Source organism: Malus domestica, chromosome 09 (assembly GCF_042453785.1).
Source record: "Malus domestica chromosome 09, GDT2T_hap1".
Taxonomy (NCBI): domain Eukaryota; kingdom Viridiplantae; phylum Streptophyta; class Magnoliopsida; order Rosales; family Rosaceae; genus Malus; species Malus domestica.
The window spans coordinates 35,196,181-35,207,590 of NC_091669.1; the positions used below are offsets into that span (position 1 = coordinate 35,196,181).

Sequence of the window (11,410 nt, forward strand, 5' to 3'; positions counted from 1 at the left end):
CTTTTCGTTTTTTCTGTTCCCACAAAGTGAGCGCTCGCGGTTTGGCACTCAATTGGGCTTCCCTGAAATTATATGCTTATTCGGCATTCGGCCCACCTCTCATAGGCTCTCTCAATTCAAACGACCATCAAGGGCACATTGTAATCCGAATGCAACATCATCATGTTCCACCAATTAATGATTTTTTTGAAGTTGAAGTGTTTATCAATTAAACCCTTTTTTTGTTTGTTTAGTGGAGTACTTATTTTATGATTGTAATGTTCAATTGTGGATTATCTTTTTCCCACTTCATTGAATAGTTAAACTCTTAATAAGTAATTTAATGAATTGATTGTTATTTGTGAAACTTAAAATCAAGTTATCTATCTTCTCAAATCTCTAGATTTTCTTTTCTTCATTTCTCTCCAATTTCTAAGTAAAAAATAACTAAACCTGAACCGGATCAAAATCGAAATAAATCGAGCCAAATTACCAATATTCATTACCGTCCCTAAACCTGGTGGGTATGGTTATTGATAACCGTTAATCATATTCATAACCGTAAATTAATCATTATCAAGTATTATCAATAATCATACCCACAGGGTAACGAATTTCGTTTAATGGTTATATCCATCTTCGTTAATACCAAAAATATATTTGTTCAGTTGACACATTATAATATGATAAATACTAATTTCGTCACTACAATATAATAAATACATTGATGATGATGTCTTATGTTTGAATTATCCTATAAGCACCATTGAATTCTCATTGCTTTTGATTCAGAACTTTTGAACTTTCTCACAAAATGCAACTTTCGTAGTTCTCAAGGTAATGAGTTTCAGTGAATACATATACATATAGTAACATAACATGTATTATTCGGGTCAAATTCGGGGATGGATATGAATTGGAGACCCCTATAATAACCATATCCAAAACCAAAACCGAATAATATTTCCGGTTTTTCCCCATATCCGAAATATAACCGAATTTTCATCCCCAAATCCGTTCCATTTGGACACTTATCCATGGTTATCAAATTTAACGGTTTGAATTGCCATCCTTAGGCCAATCTAAAGGTAAAACACATGGCTCTCCTTGCAGTTGCCCTCGGAGTTCATTTTCTATCATACGGTCCTCACAAAACGGGCACCGCATGTTAAAGCCACTGATCCTCTATGGAAGCAATTCACCAATCCCTTTGCAAACTCTCTGTGGAAGCAATTGAAGCAGCTATTCGCATTGCAGATGATGATGTAATTGGATGCTTAGCTGAAAACATTAGGGAGGTGATGCAATGGACATTTTTTCCCCTTTGGGTTCCCAGATTTTCTCTGATGATAGTGCTTGAAACATAGGAAGTGGTGGGAAGGCAGCACGACTTCATACAGTGTTTACAGACATTGCCATAGCTCTATACAGACTTCATACAAACTATCCAAGCACATTATAAATAACTTGAAGGTTAAGCCTGGCTTGCTGATTCTCTTCACTACCACCAATAAACAAATAACTTGCTTGAGTGAGATTTTCTGATAGAAGTCGAAAAACTTACGGCAAGAGGAAGAAGAGCAACAACTCGAACAATTTATGCAGTAAACTGCTGTTGAAACAATAGTCCATGCATTGATCGTCTACCATGCCACAATTTCCTCTACCTTGTAATGCAAATTTTAGCTAATGAAAGCTAGAGGAAGCTCGGTGAACTTATGAACTACAACCAACATATTATACACTTGTAAAACAAGAGTCCAACGCATACAACATATACTTGGTGTAATTGACTCCATGTTACGTCTAGAAACGCAGTGCGCAAAAGAACACATGAGCACCTTCTCTTTAGCCTATATATTGCCAATTGAACTTTTCTCAGCGGAAATAAACATGGTCTCAGATGCATGAGCATGATTGATAAACTTCATTCCCCAGCCAAAACTGCTATGCATCACCAAAGAAATTGGGGGTCTGCAGATCGAAAACCCCCCAGTGTAATTTGAATCTCTCATTGGGTGATCAGCCCAACTGAAGATAACTAATTTCCATTGTTGAGTATATAATTCAAATAAGTTTCAACATTTATTTCCCAACCTCCCCATATCATATTACATAAAGCAATAAACAATGGCTTTGTACAATCCAATTTCTCACAGCCACCTGGGTTCTGATAAAGAAAATTAGAAATGTATGGCAATAGTATCCTCCTATTATCCGATAGAATAATGCAAGAATCGACACTAGACATCCAAACTTATACAGAACTAGCAAGAAGGGGCTTACACAGAAGATGCATGTATATGAGGGCATTAACTTTCCATGGAAGAGAAGCACAAAGCAAGAATTAAAACACACAAACTGTAAGCAAGGAATTCATAAATCAAAGGAACACTCTTCACAAAGTACCAAGTTTCAATTAAAGATGGAAACTGAAATGTAATTCTGAAATCTGAATCTAGCTGCATAACCGAAATATAATTCTGATATCCATGTTATTCAGAAAGAATATACCTCAATTTTGCATAAGTAAAGAAACTCATGTCCTGTCAAAAGCAGGTACTGGAGGAGCTTAGCTCACTTCACTATATATCAACTGCCAAGTGGGGATCCATCCAAGATGAGCTCTTCCAATTCATCAATGATAGCATCATAACAGAAACGATATTGCTCCGGTTTCTGGACCATTCCATCTCGCTGAGACCTGAATGTGGTTATTGTTTTTACTAAATCTAAAGCAGACATGTCCCCCGAAAGAATTCTCTGCAGTGTATCATGAATGGTGCAGTACGTTCCAGTTCTCCCAACACCTGCACTGCAGTGCACCACAATTGGGCCGCAGTCGGGTATGGCGAGTGCTTCCTGATACATTACTCGTTTCAAAATTCCACGAACCGCAAACGTGTCTTCGGGAACTCCATGGTCGGGCCATTGAGGATACTGAATGTGCAAAACAGACATGGGTGGTGAAGGTTCCTCCGAGTCCGAGTCTGATGACTGTTCCTTATTATTATTCTTCTTCACCTCCAAAAGGCGCAATACTAGTGAATCCGAATTACCATCTCCAAATTCACCAACTCCTCTTATCCACTTAGTGGCTACACATATATTCCCAAATTCTCTACTACTAACGCCGTCCTTGTCATTGGCCTGAAAATAATCTCCACATTTGTTATCATCCAAGTCAGTAAGCATGACAATTACAGAGCAACGGTACTGGATGACCATCTCCCAGAAAGCTTCAAAGGTGTGTGAAAGTGGACCTTGTGTTGCAATAAAACAAGAAGAGGAAGATGGTGTTGTGATGAAGCTGGCGTTGATATAGTCCCCTGCCCCTGCCGCACAAGATTTAAGAACAACCCTATTTTCATCGAACGCTACGTATTCATCATACCGGTTTTTGCAGAAATTGAGAGTGTTGAGAGCCACAGTGCAACGCTTGTCCGCCTCGGATTGTGTTATATAAATGGCATCTAACTGATCCCACTCTCGGTTGATCTGTTCGGGCATCCGGAGCTTGTCTTTGAAGAATTTGAGAGCAAAGGCACAGTTTTCGTGCTGTTGGGGGGTAAGGGCAACTCTGGTCGAACAAGTACTGGCCAACAAGTCCTCCAAGGAAGGGATGGTGGCCAGTGTCATGGATTTTGGCCGTTTGGTGTCCTTCTCCTCCGGCATCTCCCTCCTCCTCCTCTTGGTCTCCTCCTCCGGGTCCTGCATCTTTCGATAACTGAAGAGGACAAACAGCCCAGATCACAGCTTAGGGTTTTCGTTTTGCAGTAAAATTTGAATTGTGAATGAATTTCAGGCTTCTGGACTAGAAAAAAAACACTACAAGCCCACTAGCCCAGCCCAAAAAGGAACACTACTAGTCAGAATGTAGTACTCAGTCTGGTGCAAAGCTTCTTATTAGCCAACCTGCGACACCAAGAGGTGCCATAGATAGCACCATGACCCTGCTTTCCTGCTTTTTAATGCAGTGAGAAAGAAGGCCAAATGACAACACAAAGCAAACATTCCATATGCAAACCTCTATGAAGGTGTAAACTCTAGTAAACTAGTATCTTCTCTTTCTGGTAAGCCAAACTCCTCCACAAGTCCCTACAAAATCAGACCACCAAAATTGCCCCTCTTCAAATTTTCATTTTTCATGTTTGTGAGATTGGAGTGTCAATGGCACCGGTAGTCAGTAGACCTGTTTGATAACTATTTTGTTTTTAGTTTTGAGTTTTTGGTTTGAAACAAAGAGAGAATATAAGGAAGAAGGGATGGGATGAATAAGGATTGAAGGAGGGTGGTGGGAAGAATGTGAAACAAGTGTATCTAGAATGGAACCCAACATGAAGCAAAAACTCTAAGAATAGAAGGAATTCGAAGTATGTGTTCTTTTTCTCAAATGACAAACAATATTCTATTTTAATTTAAACTAAAAAAAAGGAGAAAGTTTGAATCTGGTTGAAAAAGAATGTCCATCCCCTAACCTAAAGTCAATTCACTACTAATTAGTTCAATACAAAATTCACATGCCAAACAATACCTATTATAAAAAGAGTATAATTTTTTTTTCTAGGAAAATAAATTTTATTAAGATAAAAAGAATCCCAAGAACAAGGAAAGCATACAGCCAAAACAGTATAATATTAATCTTCTTTTTTTTTTTTTTTTTAATAGGTAAATTCATTACCAACATGAAGATATTACACACAAACAAAACACATAAAGAGGTACATAAACACACCAATTACAAAGACCAACGTGGATCTCAAAACAAACAAGCCCAAGTACAGTTTGTAGCCCAGCATACACAACCCACAAAACAGAACCCCAAAAACCACCGACCCTAGCCATAGCAGGGCTAGCGGCTACGCAGGAACACGGAAGAGAAATCTGAAACTCACACTATGGTGAGAAGGACTCTCACTGGTGGGCTTATTTTTCTATTTCATTCTTGGTAACGATATAATTGTAGATGTTGATTGCTTCGGCCTTGAACGTGTCCTTGGCCCCTTGCCCGATGTTTGCTATCACTGCAATTTGGGTTGGGTCTCCGGTTCCTGCACTTCCACATTGTTGACAAAGGTATGCTAAGATACAGACTAGATGGGCACAATTCTTCGATTGTAGATTACCGAACATTTGACTGTCAAACAGTCTTGCATACTGGAACGTCCGTCTCTTTTTGTCTTCTTCCTCCGACCCTATATATGATTCAATTATAATTCTTAGCTCGTCAAGAATACTCTTTTTATGCATGGATGTATGTGTATGTAAGGCTTTCATCAAATCAGTCGGTTGACACTGAAGACCTGTTACAGCTCTGCAGAACAAATCGACAACGTGCATTCCAGTGTATGCAAGATGCCCTGCAAAGAGCATTGTAACCATCCCTCGACCCTCTTCAAGGTCTCCTATGGAGTACAGAATGGATCCCAGGGTGTCCCTGAATATGGTCTTACGTTCCCATAAAAGAGACAGTGTTCCAACATGACTGGCGATGACATTGAGGTCTTTCAATGGCCACGGTTCCTTAGTATAGTTAGTGTACGCTCTCTGTATATGATACTTGGCTTTGTCCCAAGAGTATGCAGGTTTTCTGAACAATTTTAACAGAGAGGCAGCTAGAAAACATCCAACTCTGACACACTCATTTAGGGAATAACTGTTTCCCCCTGCTGCAGAAAGCTTGATGGGGGTTGTCCCTCGGGGTGATACAACTCCGTGAGAAAGGGCCTCAACATCTATCCCTTGATTACTTGGGCTCTTTTCCGGAAAGATGCGCCTACTGTTGTCAGATGCGGACCTCATGTTCCACACAAGTATAAGTATATATCCAGCAATCCTCTCTGTCATTCCCGTCGTCAGTCCCTTCAGCATCTCATTGATCATCTTGAGAAGCACTTCATTTTCTAGCACCTTGAGGTGAATTCCGTCTCCTGCAAGGCACTTTGCATCGACCCAATCCGTTTTGGTTTCTACTCGGAAAGTTATGTGTTCTAATCCTTTCAACATCTCTCGCAAACGCAAATCCATTTGTTGAAGCTGTAGAAGACAAGACGTGTTGTATAAGGACCTATAACTCCATGTTATCATAAAAACCAAACTTCAAAAAATTCACAATTCAAGCTTCAATGTAAATGACTAGTCCACTGCCGAAATAAAAGAGAAAACTAAGTATTCCACTTTCGAATTTTAAAACACTAAAACAAGTATTCAGAGGGAGATGGCTCGCAACACTCAAGTGAGACTAACCATAGGAGCCACTTCCAGACCACACATATTTGTCCAATCATAACCAATTTGAACAGATAAATACAAAACAGACATGTGAGACTAACCTTTTGGAATCCAGGTGGGGATCTGGTCTGTGCTGTCGAGACTCGAAACGGCAAGAAGAACCTCGCGGGTCGCTGGTCGCCGCTGGGAAGGAGATACTGAGAGTGATCGAAGACCGAGAGAGAGAGAGAGAGATGAATACGCAGAGGCTGTTACTGTTTTTTATGAGTTGTTGTCATTTATCGTATAGTTCATTAGTTCATTCTCCTTTAAACAAACTCTTAAGGGATTTGTATGTTTTTAAAGATGAATACGCAGAGGCTGTTACTGTTTTTTATGAGTTGTCATTTGTCGTATAGTTCATTAGTTCATTCTCCTTTAAACAGACTCTTTATGCAAAGGGATTTGTATGTTTTTAAATAAGAATTATACGTGGGGCTCACTTTACATCGAATTTTAACGATCCGAATTGTTTATTTTGTAAGTCTCGTTTTATAGGTCATTTTTACAAAAATTCAATTCAATTCGAAACTATTTGCTTATTTAATTATCAAGATAAAATTTCATTGTTTCTTATATAATAAATTATTCGTTAATTTTTTTGAACTCAATGAAATGTCTTAAACATTTCAGATTTGGCTAATACTTTATAAGGATGATCTATGAGGTGCAAGGGATCCCTTCTCTTAAAGGTTTCCTCCTTTGAATATGAGGAGGGATCCCTTCTCTTAAAGGTTTCCTCCTTTGAATATGAGGATTCTCTCCGGATCCACTTTGTGGGGATCCTAGGGATCTCCACATCCTAATCGTTCATTGTATATCATGCTGTCAGTTTTCGTCAGGTACTATTTGTATTTAATTTTAAATAAAAAAAATCAAATAATTTATAATCGCACGATGTACTATAAATGATTAAGATGTAAGAATTCCTAAGATTTTCATAATTTGGACCCAGATGAGATCCAAATCCCTCATTTGAATCCTTTCCTACCTTTTGTTTCCCATACCCATTACTGACTAACAAGATGCTAATATACAAATGATGATCGAAAATGGCCCAAGATTCTTCAAGTAAACTATCTTGAAATGCGAGACTGATAATCAATATTTATACTATATATTTTGTCTTTTTATATTTGTTTTCTTGTCTAATTTAGGTGGAAGTTTTAAGTATTTGTGATACTTTTGTCATATTTTCCAGGTGCAAAGGAACGAGTTTGGTGTGTTTCCAGACCAGCTTTCGACTAAAAGGATTTGGATCCTTTCCTGAGCTTAGGAAGCTGAGCCTTCTGAGCAACTCATACGATTACAAATAGAAAATTCCTCTAAAAGTTATAATAATTGTGATTATTGGATCAAAATCTAACGGTCCGTGTGATTTGTTCAGAATACTTAGCCTCCTAGGCTATCCAAATCCGGGAGCATGTGATGATGAGGGAACATATTGATTATGTTTGTAGAAAAAGAAAGGCTAGATTCCTTTACTTTTGTCATTTTCAAAGGCAAAGGAATTTGTTTTCGGGGATGGAACGATTCTTTGAAAAAAGAGGAGAAGGAGGGCCGTTAATTTGGGACATCATGGTGACAAATGATGTGGGATTGGAAAGAAAAGAAAAGGCTAAGTTTTCTTTGAAGAGAAGAAAAGAATGCTCCTTTTTTTTAGAAGATCGGTATATAAGTTATTACATCACATATTATTATACAAATAATAGGATTTGTATTAAAAAATTAATAACTTAAAAAATAAAATTTTCTACCATTTAGATAAAAACACGTGGTTTACCATCCGTGTTCCCATATTCAGGATTTTCTTAACCAAGAGCTAGCTTATGCGGCGAGGCGGTTGCTCAGTTGGCGGCGTTGCTCTCGAATGAAGGTGGGAGAGTCCCTTTTATAAAATAAGGGTCCGCTCCTCAGTGCATGAATAATGGGTGCTCTCTAATGAAAGTGAGGGAGTCCCTTTTATAGAATAAGGGCTCGATCCTCAGTACATAAATAATTGGCTAAGTCCCCCAAGTATTTTTTATGAGGCCCAGTTGAGGCCTAATATATGGTACATAATGTAGTCCCCCAAGTCTTCGGTCAATAGAGTATGTTGACTGGAGACTTCAAATTGAATCCATGTATGGGCCGAAGAGGCGGTTGTTCGGATGCGGTATTTGTATACTCTGCTCTGAAGCTTCGTAGGTAAAACTTTGAAGCTAGAGCTCTGTAAATGAAACTTTTGAAGCTAGAGCTTTTGTAAATGAAGTTTTCGAAGCTAAAACTTTGTAAATAAAGCTTTTGAAGCTAGAACTTTTGTAAATGAAGTTTTTAAAGGTATAGCTCTATAAATGAAGTTTTTGAAACTAGAGCTTTTGCAAATGAAACTTTTGAAGCTAGAGCTCTGTAAATGAAGCTTTTGAAGCTGATTGACATGAGTGATGCTCATGAATGTTTATGTTGATTGATATGAGTGATGCTCACCAATGTTAACATGAGTGATGTTCATGAATGTTTATGTATATGATTGATATGAGTAATGTTCATGAATGTTTATGTATGATTGACATGAGTAATGCTCATGTATAATTTGAAGTACTGAGCGTACTTTTGATCACCTGGTTGGTGATAATAGCGACTGGCTGCCGAATAATTTGGAGTACTGAACGTACTTTTGATCACCTGGTTGACGATAATAGCGACGGAGTGCTGAATAATTTGGAGTACTAGGCGTACTTTTGATCATCTGGTTGGTGCTATTTTGACCTTATGGACCTTCACCTTCCACACAACATTCCAGCCCATTTATTTTGAGCTTTGCCCTTTTTTTTTTATTACCCTCTGATTGGGTTTATACGGATATCTCCGAAAGATACGAAAAATAAATTACAACATTCAAAAATAAGAAAAGTAAATCACATCAGGTAAGGTGTTTATTCTTTGCTTTTGCTTTTATCTTTTCCACTGCACCTCTCTTTTGCTTTTGTCGTTGTCTTTTCCACCGCATCTCTCTCTTTTACTTTTGCTTTCGGCTTTTATTATTCTGTTGCTGCTTGATCTCCCTGCTCCTTGTTTTTGCTTTCTGTATTCCTTTTCTCTAAAGTGACAACACATGCTTTTCTTGATTGATGTTCCTCTGTTGATGCCTTGAAGAAGACTATCTTCCTCGTCTACTCCATCGCATTTGATGGAGTCTCGAAGCTGAACTCTTGAGATCTGTCTGGCATCATCTGACACAAGGACCTTTGGATGGTGGACAGTACATCTCCAGATCTGCTCCTTGGGAGTGTGGCAAATATGTAATTAGCTGTCAAAGTTCTTGATTCCTCTTATATATGCCCCTTCATCAAAGCTGAAGAGAATCTGGAGCGCCAGAGCCTCGGGAATCTGGAGCGCCGAGCCTACGGGTCCGCAGGCGACTCAGCTGCAGTACGACGACGAAGCAAAACGATAAATAAGGTCATTGGGAATGAAAAGTAATTTCATTTATAACTGATCAGACCTTATAAATCTGATTTGGCAGACGGCTCCTCAGCTTTGCATGGTTGTAAATCTCTCTATTCACCTAATGATTTTCAAAACAAACATCGTATCACTAATCGAAAATTGTAAATTTTATCTATTTTTTCAAATATTCAATAAACTAAACCATACAAAATTTAAAAATATATGACCCTACGTGAAAACAATTGATTTGTCTTCACTGTAGAGAGGTTGATCACCACAAGCAGGGTCAATAATGGCCAGCCTCTGATGAGCAAAGAAACAATCTCCATACTGGTACAGGCCACTCCAATCAGCTCCACGGTGCTTCAATCCATCAAATTAAAACCTGATTGGTATTGAAAAGGAAACAAAATCCCCCAAAATTTCTGAAATTTAGAGTAGGATGGATCGCTTACCTTCACTAAAGCGGAGGAACGTTGGTGGTGCGGATGGACCCGTGGTCTGGCGCGATTTGCTAGATTTGAGAGCGAGAGAAGGCTCTCCACTGCATTTTCCTGGCATTCCATCATCAAATTGAAGTTCATTTGAATTGATTTCTGCCGAAATTAAAAAAAAATTACTAAACATTTCTAAAAATAAAAGTAAACTTCAAGCTACAGACAGTTTGACTTGAATGGCTTCAGCTGGAGCTAAGTAGGCTTATAGTGGGTGAATCAAAGGGTTAAAGACACTTTGCCAAAAAAATAAAAAGGGTTAAAGACATTGCAATTCAGCTTCATACCAAACGATAGACAACGCACGATAGCATGTTGCGAACTAATTATTCAATCGAACTGAAAGGAAAAGTTGCAGGACAAAGATATTCACCTATCAAAGCAACAAATCCCACAAACCCACATTCACAAATACATATTTCACTGCAAGAAAGAGGCCACACTACTCTCGTCTTAAACACAAACCTCTTCATCAACTATCACAAATAAGCCACTGTAAAGACTATTTCCACATCACAAATAAAGTACAGGAAGTAAAGCTCATATTTTTAGCAGAGGTATTTTAACAATTCTGCAAGTGATTGATTGCCCCAGTGGGGAGGGTATTTCTCTTAGCCCCACTGCATCCTGGGTTCAAAGTTCTAACCATCCCCCGTCCCCTTGGTGTAGTTTACAGGATAAATACCACGTTTTAATAACTAAGAACATCAATTCTGATCATCCCTACCAGTTTAAGCACGCTAAACACCAAATTTAATATGTTCTGTCTTAGGCCACCCAACCCCAGCAGATACTTACACAAAACCCGAGATTATGTTCCTAACGGAAACATTACCTATTTTAGATTTTCCCATAGCTGGCTGTACAACAACACGCATCATGACAATTCCCTAACCAATATCAACCAAAGGTAATGACCCACTGTCACGTTGTTCTCCAAAATCTTGCCAAAACTCATCAGTTCCACTTCATTCGGCATCTTCGGCATCAGTCTTGCCTACCAAACAATTAAAAGGGCAATCCAAGAAAATCAAAACAAAGCTGGAAACACAGTTGAGGGTACGGTTGAAATCTGGGTTTGATCTTTGGGTTTGGCTAGGATAGCAGAAAAATGAGAGAGAGAGAGCATCTCGGGTTTTTCAGATATAAGAGGAGCGCCTAGGTTTTACTGTGGATGTCATGGATGGAGGAAGAGAGAGTGGGATAGATACAATCCCCCAAATCGTGCACCCACACTC

At 38.7% G+C, this 11,410-nt stretch overlaps 3 protein-coding genes across 6 annotated transcripts; all 3 read right to left on the bottom strand.

Moving 5' to 3' along the window:
- Nucleotides 1–760: 760 nt before the first annotated feature.
- Nucleotides 761–3,855, bottom strand: LOC103421927 (protein-tyrosine-phosphatase PTP1-like). 3 transcript variants are annotated; one of them, XM_029108690.2, is made up of 2 exons: nucleotides 2,494–3,855; nucleotides 761–1,480 (listed from the first exon to the last, which is right to left on the bottom strand). In XM_029108690.2, exon 1 carries the CDS (start codon nucleotides 3,694–3,696, stop codon nucleotides 2,572–2,574), a length of 1,125 nt encoding a protein of 374 aa, XP_028964523.2. In that variant the 5' UTR covers nucleotides 3,697–3,855; the 3' UTR covers nucleotides 761–1,480; nucleotides 2,494–2,571. The 3 variants fall into 3 exon arrangements, with proteins under 3 accessions (XP_028964523.2, XP_028964525.2, XP_028964524.2); XM_029108692.2 differs by having other exon boundaries at nucleotides 761–1,475; nucleotides 2,494–3,839; XM_029108691.2 differs by having other exon boundaries at nucleotides 761–1,953; nucleotides 2,494–3,839.
- Nucleotides 3,856–4,595: 740 nt separating this feature from the next.
- Nucleotides 4,596–6,532, bottom strand: LOC103421926 (uncharacterized). 2 transcript variants are annotated; one of them, XM_008359969.4, is made up of 2 exons: nucleotides 6,312–6,532; nucleotides 4,596–6,015 (listed from the first exon to the last, which is right to left on the bottom strand). In XM_008359969.4, exon 2 carries the CDS (start codon nucleotides 6,004–6,006, stop codon nucleotides 4,906–4,908), a length of 1,101 nt encoding a protein of 366 aa, XP_008358191.3. In that variant the 5' UTR covers nucleotides 6,007–6,015; nucleotides 6,312–6,532; the 3' UTR covers nucleotides 4,596–4,905. The 2 variants fall into 2 exon arrangements, with proteins under 2 accessions (XP_008358191.3, XP_008358190.3); XM_008359968.4 differs by having other exon boundaries at nucleotides 4,596–6,046; nucleotides 6,312–6,530.
- Nucleotides 6,533–9,322: 2,790 nt separating this feature from the next.
- LOC103411783 (asparagine synthetase [glutamine-hydrolyzing]-like) lies at nucleotides 9,323–11,390 on the bottom strand. The gene is made up of 5 exons (XM_008350406.4): nucleotides 11,008–11,390; nucleotides 10,134–10,274; nucleotides 9,910–10,041; nucleotides 9,734–9,796; nucleotides 9,323–9,655 (listed from the first exon to the last, which is right to left on the bottom strand). The coding sequence occupies exons 2-5, from the start codon at nucleotides 10,260–10,262 to the stop codon at nucleotides 9,578–9,580; spliced, it is 402 nt and encodes a 133-aa protein (XP_008348628.3). The 5' UTR covers nucleotides 10,263–10,274; nucleotides 11,008–11,390; the 3' UTR covers nucleotides 9,323–9,577.
- Between the last annotated feature and the right edge of the window lie 20 nt (nucleotides 11,391–11,410).